Source organism: Strix uralensis, chromosome 2 (assembly GCF_047716275.1).
Source record: "Strix uralensis isolate ZFMK-TIS-50842 chromosome 2, bStrUra1, whole genome shotgun sequence".
Classification (NCBI taxonomy): Eukaryota; Metazoa; Chordata; class Aves; order Strigiformes; family Strigidae; genus Strix; species Strix uralensis.
Genome location: NC_133973.1, coordinates 72,110,425 through 72,128,453, shown reverse-complemented (window position 1 = coordinate 72,128,453; position 18,029 = coordinate 72,110,425). Strand labels below are relative to the sequence as shown.

At 43.7% G+C, this 18,029-nt stretch overlaps 1 protein-coding gene across 8 annotated transcripts in view; it reads left to right on the top strand.

The window, feature by feature from the left end:
• The first annotated feature begins 1,998 nt into the window (after positions 1–1,998).
• Positions 1,999–18,029, top strand: part of NAXD (NAD(P)HX dehydratase) — a 55,532-nt gene continuing 39,501 nt past the window's right edge. The window contains exons 1-6 of one of the 8 annotated variants that reach the window (XM_074859273.1): positions 2,014–2,195; positions 3,738–4,315; positions 5,566–5,937; positions 9,302–9,452; positions 10,746–10,791; positions 12,470–12,558. In XM_074859273.1, the coding sequence (XP_074715374.1) occupies positions 3,757–4,315; positions 5,566–5,937; positions 9,302–9,452; positions 10,746–10,791; positions 12,470–12,558 (1,217 nt within the window). In that variant the 5' untranslated portion in view covers positions 2,014–2,195; positions 3,738–3,756. Of the gene's footprint in view, positions 2,346–2,824; positions 3,001–3,231; positions 3,255–3,440; positions 4,316–5,565; positions 5,938–9,301; positions 9,453–10,745; positions 10,792–12,469; positions 12,559–18,029 lie in introns of those variants that run through there. The other 7 variants (XM_074859272.1, XM_074859274.1, XM_074859275.1 and 4 more) reach the window with 7 other exon arrangements.

The following is an 18,029-nucleotide window of genomic DNA, read 5'->3' as shown; positions in this document are numbered from 1 at the left end:
GAGCAACAAGCAAAGAAGCCAGGATTTTGCCCAGAGCATGAAAGGGAACTCCACAGGGTCACTCCTCCCTCCATATAAGAGAGGGACAAGGAAAGCAACAGGACTGTCAGAACAAGAAGCTCAATAAAAAATGCACAACACAGTATATACCTAAAGAAATAAGTGCCTCTTGCAGTTGCTTTGTCTCTAACTCTAGGATGGGCACGTGAACTTTTGCCTCATACACATCTTCTGTAGTTCTGTAAAAGGTTCTTTTTCCCTGCCTCATCCCTCAGTTAAGTAACATCGCTGGAGCTGGGCTCAGAGATGGCAGTACTAGTTATGGATTGATACTGTACATGGTACGGACACGGCAGCCAGTACCATACCCAAAGAAGGTACCTTGAGTTAGATGCAGAGCAGTACAATGTTTGAGGAGCAGCAGTGTGTTTTGCTCAAAGTCTTTATACTCATGTTGGCTAACAGTAGTAGCAAGACTGTTTTAGTTGATGTCAAGGTTGTGTGTAACAACCTGAACAACTTTGGCATCTCTTTTGTTGGGCACAAGACATGTTTTTGGTAGAGCCAGAGACACTTGATGGTATGAAAAAGCCATCCACATTGTTCTTTCCCTCCTCTCTTCCAGACATTAAATCACTGCTGGTTACAGGGAATTACATGTTCTTTATCCTTTCTGTTGGAATCAAAACACAAGAGTAAGAAAACGTGGTATTCAACAACCCAATAACCTTTCCTTCTGGGTTAAAACTCATGTAAATCTAGACATGATTTGCCGTTGAATCTATCTTTTGGGTTGCCAAACAGCCATATAATCAAAGGGTAAGAAGCATTACTTAGGCTGACTGAATACAGGGCAAATTTTACTGACCCAGTATTGACTTTAAAATCGTACCAGACACCAGGACCTATAGCACAGTAACTTTTCAATAAACAACTTAATACCCATCAGTGAACTTGTCAGGCATCCAAGTTCCTGCTCCAGTACCTGGGTTACTATTTAATCTGGTTTACTAAAAGCTCAGGTTGTCTGTCTTGCAGTTTGCAGGCAGCATGGCTGTCTTAAGTGATGCTTCCACAGCTGAAGGGCACAAATCTCTCCTGCTTGGGTTTGGTCCAGGTAGAACCAGCAGGTCTGACCACAGCTTATGTATAACACAAAACAGTGAAGGAAAATGTTGCCCATCTTCACCCCTTCACATATTAATTGATGGAAACATTGACTTTTACTGCTGTAGTTAGGCTAGAAGTTTGTATGAGTTAATGACAATACCCTGGCTTGAAATACCCAGGACTCTAAGAGTAGAAATTACAGTTGTTTTGAGCTTTAATGTTTCAGATTTCTCATGCATATAATCACGTCCGTTTTTCCTGGGCAACACCATCTTTTGATTCCTTGTCTAGATTAAGTAGGTGCTGTAGGAACAGAGGTGAACATCAGCTGCTACTTCCACTGGCTCTGGTGTGTTTTAAGAGTAAAAGAAAATATTACAAGAATACTGCTCTAAAATGATGTATATCTGAGCTAGAAATAGCAGCTCAAGAAACGAATGATTCTGTGAATCGCACTCATAAATCAGGGGTTTGCTCAGAAACGCCTGGCAAGGTGAGGGACGTGAAGAGCTTTTAAATGCCGGGCGCAATAAATGGTAATTCTTAGCAGTTTTTAATTGCTGCCAATTAGAAGGGCTGGGAAGGCAGCCCCAAAGCGCCGCGACGGCCGGGCCGGGCCGGGCTCTCCCTCTCCTCTCCTCTCCCGTTCCCTCCCGGGCCACACAACCGCCCGGCCCGCACCTCGGCCCGCCACCCGAGGACCAGCGGCGTAGGCGGCCGGAGGGCGGCAGGCGGCCGCAGGGCGGGCGCCAGGCCCAACGCCGCCACAGCAGGCCGCAGCGGCCGGGCCCCGCTCTGCGGGCTGCCGGCAGCCGCGGCCGTTCCCTCAGCGCGGCCCGCCCGCGCTAGGCCCCGCGCCACCATTGGCTGCCGCCGGGCGCGGGGGGGGAAGCCGCGGCGCGCCGCGGGGAGGCGCGGAGCGGTGCCGGGCGGGCGGGCGCGCCCGCGTAGGCCTGCCCTGCCCTGCCCGGTCCTGCCCCGCCGTGCCCGGCCCGGCCCGGCGCCGGAAGCCGCGCCGATGAGTTGTGTGCGCCGCTTGCCTGCGCGCTTGGCGGGGGCCATCGGGAGCCCCGCGCTGTGGCTAGGTAAGAGGAGAGCGCGGAGCGGCGCCCCGCCGGGCCCGGCCGCAGCCCCTGCCTTCTCCCCCGGGAGGATGTGGGGACGGGGCGCTGTCATCGCCGGCGCCCTGGCTGCGCTGGCCTTGGCCGCGGCCCTCTGGCTGCGGTGTGATGAAGGTATAAACGTCTCTCCGCACCGGGGCTCTGGCGGGGAGGGGGTGGGGCCTGCCCCTGAGGGGCGGCGGGGGCGGGCCGGGCCGGGCGGGTGGGCGCCGAGGGGGCTGCGGAGGCCCGCGGGCGGGCGGGGACCTGAGCCGAGGCGTGATGGAGGCGGCGGCGGCGGCGTCTCCGTGACGGGGAGGTGGGCTCGGTGCCGCCGCCGCCGCCCCTTAGCTTCTGCCCGGGAATGGTTTTGGAGCAAAACCAAAGCGAAAGGGCAGGGGCCGGAGCGGCGGTGGGCGGCAGTGGAGCCCGGGGGCGGCCCGGGCAGAGTGAAAGCCGCCCCGCCTGCCGCGGGGGAGGTCGGCCGGGCCGCTCACCTGCCTTGCGAAGGGATGGCGGGGGGAGCGCACCCAAACCCCACCAGCAGCCCCTTCGCAGGCGTCCGCCGGGGGCAGGAGCTGCCTGATGCAGCGGGGGCTCCCGGTAGGCGCCGTCCCTGCCAGCCGGCAGCGTGGGCTTTTCCCAGGCACCGCTCGCGTGTGGGCCAGTGGGTGCCGGGGGGGGCGCGCCTGGCCGCCTGCTCCAGGGCTGGGGGACACCCGGACCCCGCGAAAGGGGACAGGCATGTGGCTGCCCGTGCTGGCGCGGCCCGGCGGTGCGCTGGGGTGAGGTAGGGCGCCGAGCCGAGCCGCGGGCTCTCGGCCGCTGTGCGCCGAGCTGCAGCGCTCGGTCTTGTCTGTGTGTGTGCAGGGATCGCGCTCCACTGCGGCGGGGAGGGAGGAGAGAGGGAGGGAGGGAGGAGGAGGAGGAGGAACGGAGGGAGGCGCGCTGTGATGAGCAGGGCCTCCAAGTCCAGCCAGCGCCGTCGTCCTGCCGCTCCCGGAGGAGCCCGGGGCGGGGGAGCGGCCGCGCACGGATGGCTGCGTGAGCGGGGCGGCGGCGCGTCCTGCCCCGAGGGAGGGGGCCGCGGCTACGTGTTTATTTTTTATTTATGATCATTGTTTTCGGAGGGGGGCGAGCCGGGGGAGGGAAGGGGGGAAGGTGGATTGGTTGAGGTGGTTTTTTTTTTTTTACCACCCGCCCCCCCCCACCCCCTTCCTCTTTTTGCAGGTGCCCGCAGCGCAAAGCGGCGCCTGGGAAAGTTTTGTTTGCGTGAGTGCGGGCTGCGAGCGGCGGCGGCCCGGGCTGGGATGCGGGGCCCGGGGCCCGGCTGCCCGCCGCTTCCCGCCGCACCGCGGCTGCCGCGGCCGGGGCTGGCGTAGGCGCCCCCTGGGAGAGTCGAGTGCGGGTACTGAACCCCCCTCCCTCCTCCCCGTCGCCCTCCTCCGCCCCCCTCCGTCCCTCCCTCGCTCCCTCCCTCCCTCGTTCCCTCCCTCCCTCCCTCTCCCCGGTGCGCGGCCATTGCAGTGACCCCGGCCGGCCAAGGATGATCACGAACACGCGGGGCTTCCTGTGGTCGGACCTGGAGACGCGGGCGCTGCTGGAGATCTGGGGCGAGGCGGACGTGCAGTCGGCGCTGGACGGCAACTTTCGGAACAGCCATGTGTACCGGGACGTGGCCTGCCGCCTGGCCGAGCTGGGCTTCGAGCGCACCCCCGAGCAGTGCCGCATCCGCATCAAGGGCCTCAAGCGCCAGTACTACCAGGCCCGGGACGGGCTGAAGAAGAACGGGCACGCCCGCAAGATATGCAAGTACTACGACGAGATGGACCGGATCCTCAGCTGCCGGGGGGGGCCCGACGGTGCCCCCGAGCCGCTGGCCCCGCCGCCCGACGGCGCCCAGCCGGCGGGGCCCCTGGCCGGGCCGCCCACGCCGGGCACCCCGCACAACAGCCGCGAGGTGGACGCCGAGCTGGACGAGGACGCCGAGCTGGAGTCCCCCCGCGACAACTTCACCGAGGACTCCGGGGAGTGCTCCTCCTACACCGACCACCCCATCAAGGTGGAGTGCCCCCCCTTCGCCATCCCCGTGCCGCCGGGCGACGGTGAGTAGCCGGCGGGCTCCCGGCGCCGGGTGTCCTCCCCTCACCCCGCGGGGGCGCGGCCCCCCCCGGGCTCTCGCAGCCCTGCTGCCGGCACCTCTCTCCAGCTAGCCTGCTTCTAGTGGCTTCTGCCTTAGCCTGTTCCCTCCCGCCCCGTCCTCTGCGCTCCGAAATCCGCCCATGACCCCCCCGCCGCCCCCCCCTGCACCTTGCTCATCCCCGAGGCCACCCCCCCGCGAACGCCTCCTGGAAGGGGAGCGGGAAATGTTGCAAACTGGGTAGGGGGAGATGCTGGGGGACGGAGAGCATAGTGAGTTTTTATCGGTGTCTGTCGATTGGAAACCAGTGGAAAACTAGCACAGAGATTATCAAGACAAAGTGTCAGGTAGCGCAGTATGGGAAAACAGGCATCCTTCTCGCTGGAGGATTTTCCCGTTCCCTGCAGACTATGTGCGGTTTTGCTAATCAGTATTAAAACGATGATGACGATAATACCTGAAAAATCTGCTTATTGTTGCAGATGGGCCAGAAAGCTAAGGGAGAGCTTTTACGTAATTAATTGCTTGAGTTGTTTCAGAAACACCGCTTCTAACTTTAGCGGGCTTGCGGACAGAAACAACCCTTAGATAAAGCCTGTCCTTTTCTTCCTCCTTCTTTGCCCTCAGCTCCGTATTTGTGTTGTGGAGGGGGGGGGGGCAGTGTTATTTGTTTGTTTTAAATCTAGATTAGTGCCGTGGTTTTAATACAAACATGAACCTGTCTTCAGAAGTTGACATCACTGAGGAATCAGCCAATTGGTTGACGTTTAACCAACCTTCTTTTTACACATAAACCCCATCAAAGAGTTGTTTACATTAATGTTCTTTTGAAATGCAAATCCAGAATGCCAACAGACTGAAACTCAATTTAGATTAATGTAATTACCTGCAATACACAAATGAGGCTATCCTATTTAATAGCCTCCACTTAAACCTTTTTAGAAGATCAAAAAGACTCCTATTGTTAAAGTTTAGTACTACAACAATTAAAAGATGCTTCTGCGTGATTTTCGTCTTGCCTTTATAACTCTGTAGAAGCTTGTGGTTTTGCTTTGGTACTCTGAAATAATATCTGAAATAATTACAAGTCACATCGAGAAAGTATAACAACTTTGTGACGTGTTAGGTGCACATCTCATAGAGAGATTCTTTGCTGCTTTCTTCTTAGGAAATTCTTTTTCTTCAGAAAAATAATTGTCTGTCTTCTTGTTTTAGGCTTTAAAGAAATCAATGCTCCAACTATTACCCCACCTCTCAATCAGCCCAAAAGATCAAAAAAGCGGCATGCAAATTTAACATTGGATAAAATGATGGAAAAATTCCTGCAGCAGAGCGTGGATACAGAAGAGAAATTTTACAGATATGAAGAGCAAAGGCTCAAAATTGAGGACAAGCGTCGGGAAGCTGAACATGCTCGAGAGCTTCAGATGTTACAGATGTTGGGACAGATGTTGGCAGGAATTTCTTCCACGGTATCACAAAGGTCACAATCTATACCAGCGAGTCCACCTCAGAGAGCGAACCATCGTTCGTATGGGGATAACTTTAATTATAATGCTATGACAGCAGCACTTTCTCCACCGATAGGTACTTCCTTCTATAGCATAAATAAAAGCTAGTTTTTTTTAAACTTCTGTGTGAAAGCACTGGGAGTAAGTAGCTTTTGAAAATAAAAGCTAATTGGAATTATTTAATATTGTGGTGAAGGTGTCTGTCTGATGTAAAATGAAATTAAAACATCATTCGTACCATTGTACTGATTATTTAATATAGATACGTTAGTTACGACAAATTTTAATGAGCAACATCACACCTTTCGAACCCTCTAAATACTGGGGACTTCTTTCCACATTCACGTCTCTGTAAAATGAAGTTAGGAGAAGTTTTATATATAAAAGGCAAGTAGCACATTTGCTGAAAGCTATCTGGAAACATTAGGTACCTTGTAGCGGAAATTCTGCTGCTGTTGACGTTAACAGGCCTAACTCAGTACATGAAGTTAAGGCTGTGCATATGTTTTTTCAGGGTTGGGAAAAGAGTGGAGTTTTGCCTACACTGAAGTAAGTCAAATGTTAAAATCCAGCTTCCTTAAAATAAATTTCTTTAAATCAAAATTCTGAATCTTATCTTTTAATTGAACATCATATTATTGTAGTAGGTGTCATAGAAGGTGAAAATATTGGCATATATTTTTCTTCTACACCAGTTGATTTATAAACTCTTTGGGCATCTGAATTTATTTTAAAGAAAAAGGCAAAGCAATAGAATTGGTATTTATGCACAGACTTTTCCTTCTGTACCGTATGTGTGGGCCAGAAGCTGATAATCGGATTTTAGCATTCATTAACAGACTTCTCTGGATCTGTGGCTCCGTGTCATTTATCTTTATCATAGTCTCCTTGTACATGGAGGTAGACTGCATGAGCAGGAGGAAAACAGGGATACTCTGTCAGTGCTGAAACCAGAGTCAGCTTGGGGCTCGGTGGTTATAGCCTGCTGCGTGGAAATGAAACAAGTTTCGCTCTGTTTTAATTCCGATTTTCACACTGCTCGGAAGAAAGAAGTGTGGTTGGAAGAGGAAAAAAAACCACCCAGCCTCAGTGTTGAATAATAATCCGGCGTGCCAGATCCTAAAGGGCATTCTGTGATTCCTGAGAGGATCTTGGAGCCTTTTCAGCTCTATGTTACATACTGCGTTTCCCTGTGAAATGCATGGGGGACTGCATGGTTAGGCCTGTTGAGGATTTAGGCTGCCTGACTTGGTTGTGTTTCTTCTTGACTGGATAGTTGGTCTGTAGCATTCCTTGATGGCAGCAGACTTTCGTAGATGAATTACGTACGGATTCTGTGTTTCAAATGTTGTTTTCACTTTTAAATTAAAAGGAAACCTGAAGTGCTTTAGAAAATCCCTTACAAATCATTTGAGGTTCTGGACTGGGGTGATGGTACTTACAAGGCATCCTTACCATTACACCTGAAAAGTGTTTTGCTGGAAGAGTTTCATTGTCTGTAAAGACCTGAAACTAAAGTTCAGTTTTTCTTGCTGGATTTCGTCATGCAGGTGTAAAATTGTGTTCCACTGTGCAAAAATGCATTCTATATATTCTATATATCCTCTGTAGCAAGAGCAATTTGGGATTCTGATCTTTTAATTGGTGAAGGTGTAACAAAGCATTTATAATAAAATGTGAAAATAATGCTTCAGGCATCACATCTTTTAAGGAATTAAGATTTCAGTTGTTTATAGCTAAATATGCCTTAGTGTTTGTATAGATAAGTGGAGCTCTGTTAAGAACTGCTTTTTGCGTAATTCTCTGTTTTCTCCCTATATATTATGCAATCACTTTATATATAACCAAAAAACAGCAACAAAGAAACAGAGGACCTTCTTAACAACATGGCATTTTAAGGGTTACAAGCTATATGATAAGTCTATTTCTTGTGTGGTTGAAAAGCACTGAGTGTATGAAGTGTGATTTAAAGAAAATAATCTGCTGTATTTCCAGAGGAGATGAGCGTTTTGTTCTCCTCTGGGTCACTGCAATGCTATTTTGGCCATAATCCAAAACAGGGGTTTTTTTTCTTTTCTTTTTTTCCTTTTTTTTTTTTTTTAATCGCAGTAGGAATGGGATTCCTGTAGTATAGAAGGATTTTAAAAGCAAAAGATCAGCCAGGAGTATTTATCATTATTGAACACTAAAGCATTTTATTACTGAAGATTAGCACGTCTGGTTTAGGTTTAGATTCTGTGAAAGACGGAGAAAAAGATGCTTTCTGCTGATAGTGCACAGATGCGTTTTCTTGTTTACTACATTTTTTCCACATTATTATGTCCAAAATTTCTGGAACAGTTTTTCCTCCCCCCCGCCCCCCCTTGATTTCAGAGTTGGGGGGTGGGATTACTGAGTTTTATACAGCTGAAAATGAGTATCATGGGAGTTATTTCTTATATAATTATGTATTACTATATAGCAGTTCCTTGAGAGCTTTTTAGAAGATCTGTAAAAAAGAAAATAAGCATAGCTTCGGTCTAGGAAACTAATACTAATGTTCAAATAAACAGCTCTTCTGAACAGTTAATGAGGAGCTTTGTTGAAATATAAGAATTTATTCTTTTAGTGTATTTACTGTGATTTATAGTTAACACATTGTTGATAGAAGTGTCCCATGTTAGGTAAACAATTCTCTGTAGTTGTAATTACTGAAATACTTTTTTATTCTAAATTTCTGTAGTCTTTTGAAACAGTAATTTGAATATATAGCCTTTTGAGTGTGTGGTTTTAGTATGTAGCTTGACATGTAGCTTTGCATCAGAGATCTGCGGTTGTATTATAGCTTAAAATTATCTTTGTGTGATATTTATAGTATTTGCATCTAGTGCATTGGATTATAGTTTTGCAGAATGGCTTTCCTTTTACTTTGTAACTACCTGCCAAATTAAAAAAGCAGTGAGATAGGCGCTGATCTGCTAAGAGGTGGAAATCTTTCAGGGGAGGTGAAAAATAAGGTAGGGTGTACGTTCAAAATGTGGGTTTAGTTGCTCTGTGCTTGCTCTGTGTCTGGATGTGTTTAGTCCTTACTTAGTGTACCTATTTCAGTTGAGCTTAATTATGGAAGTGATTTCAGGCTGAACTAAGAAGATATTTCTAGTTACAAAATGTTCATATAACTATTCTAGGCTGTTGCTTCTTTCTGTACCTGAGCCCTAAATTAGGATTGTGAGCAGTCAGTGGGAATATTCTCTGCATCAGACCCTAAATTCATTTTTAAAATGATCACCTTCCCTAGTTAGTCACTGTTTTAAAGGCCTTTAAGTGATGAAGCATATGGTTTTTAGAAGTATGTCACTTTGTATACCTTTGAGTGATTTTATTAGTGTTTATGAGTGCTTGAAAGAAATACTGATGATGGTTTAAGAAACATACTTTAACATTTATTTTCTTCTTTTCAGTTATAGAGAGATCTTTCTCACTGCACAGAACACACTCTCTAAAGGATATGGAGAATATTTTTCAACTGGTGCGCAATGTTATCCCTCCTCTAACAGGGAAAAGGCATAAAGGTCAAGATGGACGTATAGGCATTGTTGGAGGATGTCAAGAGTAAGTTAAACATAAATTTGATTTTTGTTACTGAGAGGAATTGAGGATGTCATAAGTACTTGTAGAAGCCATTCAAACTCACATTTAAAACATGAGTATTTTCCAGAGAGCTTTATTAGTGCATCATCATGACCATGCATACTCGTTTCCCTGCAGTTGTGTTGCAAAATGTTTGTAGTGAATGTGGCTGAAATGTAGAACACTGTATCTGTGTCTACCTTGTTGATCTTTTCGGACCACCGAATTCTCTCTGCTTTCAGCATTAGTCTTTTCCCATTGCATGATGAAGTTACAGAATAAGTAGGATAGAGTAAGACAGTGGCACATATGATTTTTTTTTTTTTTTTTACATTTTGGTATCTTGGGAACTGGGTCTCTTAAATCAGGATTAGAATATTCTCTTATTGTGTGCTTTTGATTTTGATCAATTGTGGTGTTTACTAGATTCTGTCAATACCTTGTTTTATGTTCTGGAGTAATAGAAATAGCATATGTCAGGGAAAAAAGTGATATGGCATGAATCAGTTAAATGGTGTACTGACCTAGAAATAAAACAGGCTCTATTCTTTTCTTGGCCACATTCAGTAATCTGCACAGTACTTTGAATGAGCCACTACACCTTCATGTTTTTCATTTTCCCCTTTTGAAATAGAGATGGCATCTTTTTCCTGTAAAAGAGGTCTGCTGTTGGACACCTGCCATTAATAAACATTCTATAAAGAGCAGAAAGGTGCTGTCTTCTAGCTGGGTTGATTAGCCAGGAGTTAGTTTTCCTGTTGGTCTAATGGACTTAGGTACCTACCTCTTGGCAGAAGTAGGCACCTCTGGAGGGTGATTCTGTCTGTATCTTTCTCTTCAGTCTTCATAAAGAGAATTTAGGGCAGTTGGAATCACAGTTTAGGCACTTTAGGTTACACATCTAAAACTCGAAGGGATTGGTCCAGGTCACAGATCCCAGATTTGGCTTGCAAACAGTATTTGACTCTTGTTTTGTTTTGTTTGTCTCTAAACTTTTAAATTGGTTGTCCAGGAAGAGTTTGCTTTTTTATGGCATGATCTTTATAAATATTTCTATGAAAGGGTCAGGTGGCTAAGGTGAAATCCTGCACCTTTGAAATCAGAGCAAGGTTTGAGACTGGCTTCAGTATAGCAAGATTTTATCTGTCTTTTAGAGCAAACAAGAAAGCTTTTTTTAAAATTTGCTCTTGAATTTGGGACTTTGTTATGGCAGGCTGATTTCTAGATTATCTAATCTCATGACTGTTTCCTAACCTAAATTGTATTTCATTCTAGATACACTGGAGCACCGTATTTTGCTGCAATTACAGCTCTCAAAGTGGTACGTGTTCTTCTATATCAATCCAAAATTAACTTTTCATCATTCATATTGGCTAAGTGCCATTTTTTAAAAGCATTCATTCTGTGCTGCACATGAAATTCGAGTTCTAAAAGGTATTCTATTTAACAATGAAAATCCTTAGTCCTGGATTTGTAGAAATACTTTGTAAATATGTGTCATTTAATACATTTTCTGTAAACATTTTCTGTATATAAGGTAGAGCTAGGCATAAAAAATTGAAGATTTCAGAGGGAGAACTGTTTTATCAGAGTCTTGGATAGGAAATTTCAAAACTTGATGAAATATTTTCTCCAAAAGCAAACAATAAAATAAGATTAATGTTTACAGTTATGTTTTCAGTGCTGCAGTCAGTTCTTCAGAAATATTTTCTAGACCTGATAAGTGTGTTGAGATAAACAATTTTAGGCTCGTAAAATTCTTACGTGCTGTTAAGTCTAAAGATTGTTGGTTGAATTTAATGTAGTTTTTAATAGCACATTTTATTTATGTTATAATCTTTAGCAGAAGTATTTTCTAAGCTTTTTTTTCCTAGAAGTGTGAACTTCCTTATTTTAGTGACATATTAACTGGCTAAAAATACATTTACTGCGGACTACATAAATACAGCGGTGATTATTCAAATGTAAACAAATCATGCTTACATAATACATATAATTTTGAGCGCTCTATATATGGTGTGCCAGTACTTTCAGTTCATTGTGTATGTTTTTCTTTCTGAAGATTTATTTCAATAAGTAGGTAACCGTTCCAGGTATTTCCCCCCACCTCCCCCGATGCAGGATTTAAAACTGAAATGATATTATTTAATGTTCTTACATAAGATACTAAGGCCTCTCAGCTTTCTGTTCACTATGTGCAAACAAAACAGTATATTAAGAGGTGCCCTATTGAAGTCACTCAGTCTCATATCATTACAGCTGCACATTACATCTGCACATAGTCGTAGGATCAAATCTCTGCATTGCTTAGTAGCTTGAGATGTTAAATGTATAGTAGTAAAGCAGAGAAGACGCTTTGGGAAATTTCGATACGCAAGACACATACAAGATCAGGCTTTCTGGTCACTGCTTACATAATTCTTATGTGTATGTCTGATTTTTTATTTTTTTTGAGTTGATAACAGAAGCTTGAGGCTAAACTCCTCAGCTTTAATGTTTAACGTAAGGGGTATTGCTGAAGTTGTGCCAGGTTTTATCTGGTATGGATTTGGCCCATTGAGTAAAAATGGTAGGACTGGAAATGTTCTCAGAGATTGCCATAGCTATATTTTGCAAGTATATTACAGTATTATTTTTCTTCTCAAATGTAGCTTGTGTCTTGTTCAGCTGTGCTGTTTTGCCTTTCTTCTTCTTGTACGTGTGACATTTTAGTCTTTGCTCATCTGCAAATAAGAAACATTTCTCAAGGGAGTAAAGGTTCCAAGATCTGTGTTTTCAGTCAACCCATTGGTGAGAAACAGAAAAAAATTATATTGGAAATTAGATACAAAAAAATTTCTCCAAAACACTGCATGGTAGTCTAAGACAAAATAGAAAAAATAATAAAGTTTGCATTAACTACTGAGAAGTAAGAATTCAGGTGAATTATTCACTGAGTAAACTTTGGAATGATAAAGTTGTTACTATTTGGTAATTCTGTTGCAAATTTTCTTTTTTAGGGTGCAGATTTATCCCATGTGTTTTGTACCAAAGATGCAGCAACAGTAATCAAATCATATAGTCCAGAGCTGATTGTTCATCCAGTTCTGTAAGTGACTTATCTTTTGTTTAAATGAGCAAGTCAGGATTATAGTTTGAACATTTCACTCTGACAGTTGATTAGTTTGCATTATTTCTTTTTCTGAGTTACAGGATGGGTGAGCTGGAGATTACAAAAACTCCTGGGTTTGTCCTTTATTTACAAACAGTTAGATATTTAATATAGAACATTCAATTGTGAATTTTTTTCATTACTATGAAAGTACAATTTTTTAAAAAGCAAAGATCTTGCTTTCTGCTACTTGCTGACATGTGTTCTGTGATTGTAATGCGTTTAACTGTGAACAGTAGCAAAATCCAGAACTAAGAATCACTACAAGTCAGCATTTTAGAATTTGCATTTGAAAGGCAAATAGAGTATGTTCTCTTGCTTCTTCAGTCCTAATAGTATTCAACAGTAGTGTATCTTTTTTCCTCTAACTACTGTGTATATAGTCATTTACGCAAAACGACCGGGCAAGAGAGATGTTGATTCTCATTTATTTTCATAAGTATGTTGCATTAAATACACATCTACTCCTGGGAATAAATGGATGTTCTAAAATGATCTAAAATACAGGGTTTATTAACAGGAAGATGAAAAGTTTAATAAGCAACTGCCCTAATTGGGAAAATCAGTTGTGTGCTTCCCTGAATTCGTGTTCTGAAATATGTTACTGATTGGTGAACTTTTGCAGGATAAACTGCTTCAATTAGGTGTTATGATGGTTTACAATGAGCACTGCAAATGAGAATTGAGATGTGTGCCTTAGGTATATGTCCCTGAGCTTGGCTTGCACCAGTGCGTGTCAAAGTCTGTTGGTGTACGTAGCAAAGCTGTGGTTAAGCTAGAAAAAGTATAATTTAAAATAGTGTTTGTCAGATATTGCTGTAAGGAAGGAGTTACAACAGTAGAAATATTTCGGTGTCTGAGAAGTAGAATACGATCTCCCTTATGGGGACGCCTGTGGTTGGAAGCCGTAAGTTTATTACATTCTAAATGTGGGTTTCGTTCCTGTTGGTGTAGAGAGAGGTGCTTAGAAAGAAGTCAGATATCGAGGGTTGTGTTTTGTTGGGGATTTATTTTTTTTTTTTCAAAGATAGAAGAAAGCCATGACTTTGGATTTTAGACAGGGGAGAAATGATGTTTGAAAGCAAGGGAAAGATACAGGTGTAGGGTTTTTACCAGTCCAGCTGCATTAGCCTCCAAAATCCAAAAGGCACATCTTTAGTTGATGTTCTGCCTGATATCATATGATAAGAAATGAGATGGAGAATCTTAATGATTGTATCAGCTTGTAACATAGGTTTTTATGATGTATCACACTCAGGATACAGCATATGGTTGTCTGGTATGGGAAGGAGTTGACCTTGCCTTGGGAGAAGCCTTTTTTGTACACACAGGGTTCTTGATGTCTGTGGTAATGGAAAAGGTTAATAGGAGAAACAGAAGCAGCAGAAAAAGGGAGGTGACAATGTGTAAACAGTAACATTTCTGTTCAAGGAGGACCAGATTGTGCCTACTAAATAAGGATGGGTTTTTTTATACACAGAATCTCGCTGTCTTCTGTGGAATTCAGATCTCAGTGAAAACTCTGATTTTTCTATTTGCAAAGAAAACTTGATTTTAAACTTCAGCTCTGTTTATAAATTCCTCCAGATGTACAAAGTACAGTGAATCTAGAAATTTTCATATCCATATAGCTTTAAGTCTGAAACTCAATGTTTAATACTTTTATTACAACTGATTAATTTCACCCAGACAGCTGGCTAATTGCATGAAGCAATGGATCAGTAAATATTGTTTATATGGCATTCAAAATGAAAAAATGCAAATATCAGAATGTTCATATTTTGTTTGTTAAATTTTGTCATATTTTTATCTCTTCTGCTTCATTTGAGGAAAAGCGAAAACAGTCTTTTCTGGTTAGTTGACTGATTCTGTCGAGCCCAGCTTTTATTCGAATTTACACAAACAGCCTATTTTTCTCATAAGGTCCTTTGTCTTCAGTGTCACACTTTTCATATGATCTTTTATATGTTGTGGAGCTGTTTGAGTTCTGCAGGCACGGCTGGCCGCTCTTGATTCAGAGCCTGATCTCTTAAACAGTCTTTGTACTTTCTCCCGGGCCACACTTCACGCATGGAAGAACCTCTGGGTAAAACCCACCAAGCAGCTACGTCATTGTTTTCTTTTGTGTCTCTCCTTAAAACTTTGCTTTGTTATGATTTCTCCATGACCCTTTAGAGTAACTAGGTAGCTGTTGTACCACTCTCTTATTATGCTAATCATAATTATGGCCCCGTGTACTCCTCAATTCACTGTTTGAACAGCTTGGCATTTTGCCAGGGTTCAGCTGCCATTTTGTACTGCCAGGAGTCTGACATTTTATCATCTCTGTGACTTGGCTGCGGCTACCTTTCCCTACTGCCTTCACCTCACAGGGGATCACCTCAAAGGAAGAACATGCTCTTTTTTTTGCTGCTGCCCCCAAATACAAGGGCTCTTCTGGCTCGTTAGAGTTGCTGTTGTGGATCTTCTATGGCATGGCTAGTGAAGGTATGTGAGAGCTAGAAGTTGCACTCTTGTGTTTCAGGTCCTTGGCAAATGTCTATCACTTCAAGGATGCAAGGAATGTTACTTGAGAAAGACTGAGTAGGATTGCAGAAGGAGGGTTATGAAAACAGGCATCCATCTTGCAGCATTGCCAGGGCAATTCCATGTGGCCCCAGCTGCAGACCATGCTGGGATTCTTTTTGGTGTAATGTCCCATGCTGGGGGCACCCATAATGCAGCTTTCTCTGTGGTTTTTCTTTCATTCAGTTTGTTTTGTTTCGTTTGGTTTTTGACTTCATTCCCTGTTCCTGTGAGTGAAGGTAAGAGAGCTGGGACTGCACATGGCAGCCTGGGATCTGGAAGGACAAAGCTTCTACACCTGGCTCTGCATGCTCACCACCTGAGCTGAATAATGATAGTTGGGTGTCTAGGGGCCATGAATAGTCAGTATCATCAGTAGTGCCTTTTACTTTTTATTCAGGGATTGTCAGATGTCTTATGGCCCCTTCCACGACAACTTGATATTACTGAAAGTATTAACTAAAAACTGACCAGCTAACCAGTTTAGTATTTTTGCAGACTGACTTTTTGCTTTCATGTGAAATAAAAAGTATGTATTGCAGAAGTCGGGGCCTTTTGAATAATGGAATATACTGAGCCTTGGTCACAGCTGCCTTGCTCTTGTCACCACTACCCCTGGTTTGTGCTACATTTTTCTATTTTCTCAGCTGACATGGTCCCACTGTAAATTCTACACAAATACAGACAAGATAAAACTTAGCTTTTGCATTTTTTTGAGTTTTATTGTAGGCATTTTCTGTGTGGATTTCTGCTGTACATATTTCCTTACAGTAGTGTTGGGAACTTCCTAGAGAACAGTTTTCAGGGGCTTTTTTATATTCCACATGTTAATTTCCTGGATCAGGTCAGGTTGAATAGACTTCTTGGATACTTGCGTTAGGTTAACTTATCCTGTCTTGATAGGCAAGTGATCACAGAGTTAAATGAGCAATGTGAACCCAGCTGGTTATACTTGAAAAGAAGCGAGAATAAATCTATTGTGTTAGATTCCCCTCTTGCAAGGACTTTTTCATAATCTTACAGAGTTTTTCTTTCTCTGTAGGCCAGGAAGGATTGAGATACTACTGAGTAGCTCACTTGTAACCTGGTTGTCAGATAATTTCTAAAGTCAACAGTCAATATGTTCCTTGATCTCCAGAGTTTTATCAGAGGAGTAGAATGAGATGTCAGGTTATTAATTTCTTGTGGTTCTGAGAAAGTCACATAATTTTTCCCTTATCTCCAAAAAAAGTCACCCTTGAATGAGGTATGGATTTAGAACTAATACCTTCCTCCCAGCTGGTTGTATCTACAGGTCTGTATGGACTAGGAAAGATTGCCAGAATTACTGAAAGTGTTACAGTTAATTGCACGGTTCGAGTTTTGGTTTGGATTTTGAAAACGATTGTTCTTTTCAGTTTGAAATAAAAATAATTGGGGAGAACACTCTCATGAGACTGGCCTGTGTGTTGAGGCCAGTTACCATTAATGAAGAAGCTTAGCTTACATCAGGGTTGCTGGAACATCCTTTACCTAGTTTTGTTGGATTTTGTCTATGTTTTGATGATTTGAAAAATCACAGAACTGAATCATGGATAGTGAGCTCCTGATAAGTTATTTGAGCACTTTTAACCAGTGCCAAGTCTTCTAAAGAAAGCCCAGGAAAAATCTTTAAGATTTTTGGCCCTTTCTAGTTCATTATGTGGAGAGGAGATTCAAAAACATTGTTCCTCTGTGGGAGGAAGCTCATGCCTTTTAGTTGTGTTAGCTAAGGATAGCTATTAAACACTTCTGTGTAATGTAGGACTAACCTCTCTTGAATCAGCTGCTGGAAGAAGTGCAAGAATTCTTGTTGCCAGAGAAAGTCAAGGAGAAAGCACAGATTGCTCTGATTACCAAAAAGATGCCTCCCAAGTGAGTTGGCTACTGGATCCCTATTATACCTGCAGAGAAGATGCAGGCATAACCTTTGTGATCTTTCTCCCAAACCTCATTTTGACAACAATCTAGCCAGGAATCGCATGAGAAAGTTTTGGGGGTTTTTTTCCTAAGTACTTAGGGAGAGAGAAAGGTCAGTTTATGTGTGCTGACTTAGAGAAGTATACTTCAATTGTTTCTAATCCTGTTGTGCAGTGCCATTGACAAAACTTGTTCGTGGACCTGTTTCCTGTGTCCAGCTTTCTTGACAAAAAGCTGCTGTTTCTCTGCTGTATGCTGCAGAATGAATAAAAGACAGGAGGTGTGTTCATCCCATACTATAGCTCTTTCCTCCCTGTTGCAGAGGTCCTTATCCCAGGTTTTCCCACCTCCTCAAAATGCGAGAAGTAGCCAAAGATTTTGTCATCCTTGCAGGCAGTGCTGCTGTTCTTGCTGCTTTCTGATACATCAGAAAGAGACGTATATGTATGTAAGAGCGTTTTACTCCAGTTACATCCTGGCCAAATTCATCCTTCTGAACACCTGCCATACTGCTGTGATTTAACACCAGAATCATATTTCATTGGTATTTAATCTTTCCTGAGTTTGAGTTGAAGGCAGGCATGCCTGGGATTTGCTTTTGCATTTTTTATTATTATTATTTGAAGGTTTTAGGGTCTCAATCTATTTTTTTCCAGCTGACAACAGCAAAGCAGATATTTAGACTGAGACTTGTTCTGTCTTCTCACGTGTCCACAGCTAATTTGAAGTACTCTGGCCTTCTGGGTATTGATTCAACTATCATCTGTGCCTTAAGAGTTGAATGCAAACTAGAGAGGGATACCAATGTGATAAAAGCTTGTCACCTCATTGGTTTTAACATTTTTAAAAAAAAGTGCATTAGTTTTTCTAGGGACATTTTAAGTGTTTCATTCTGAGGGAAGTAC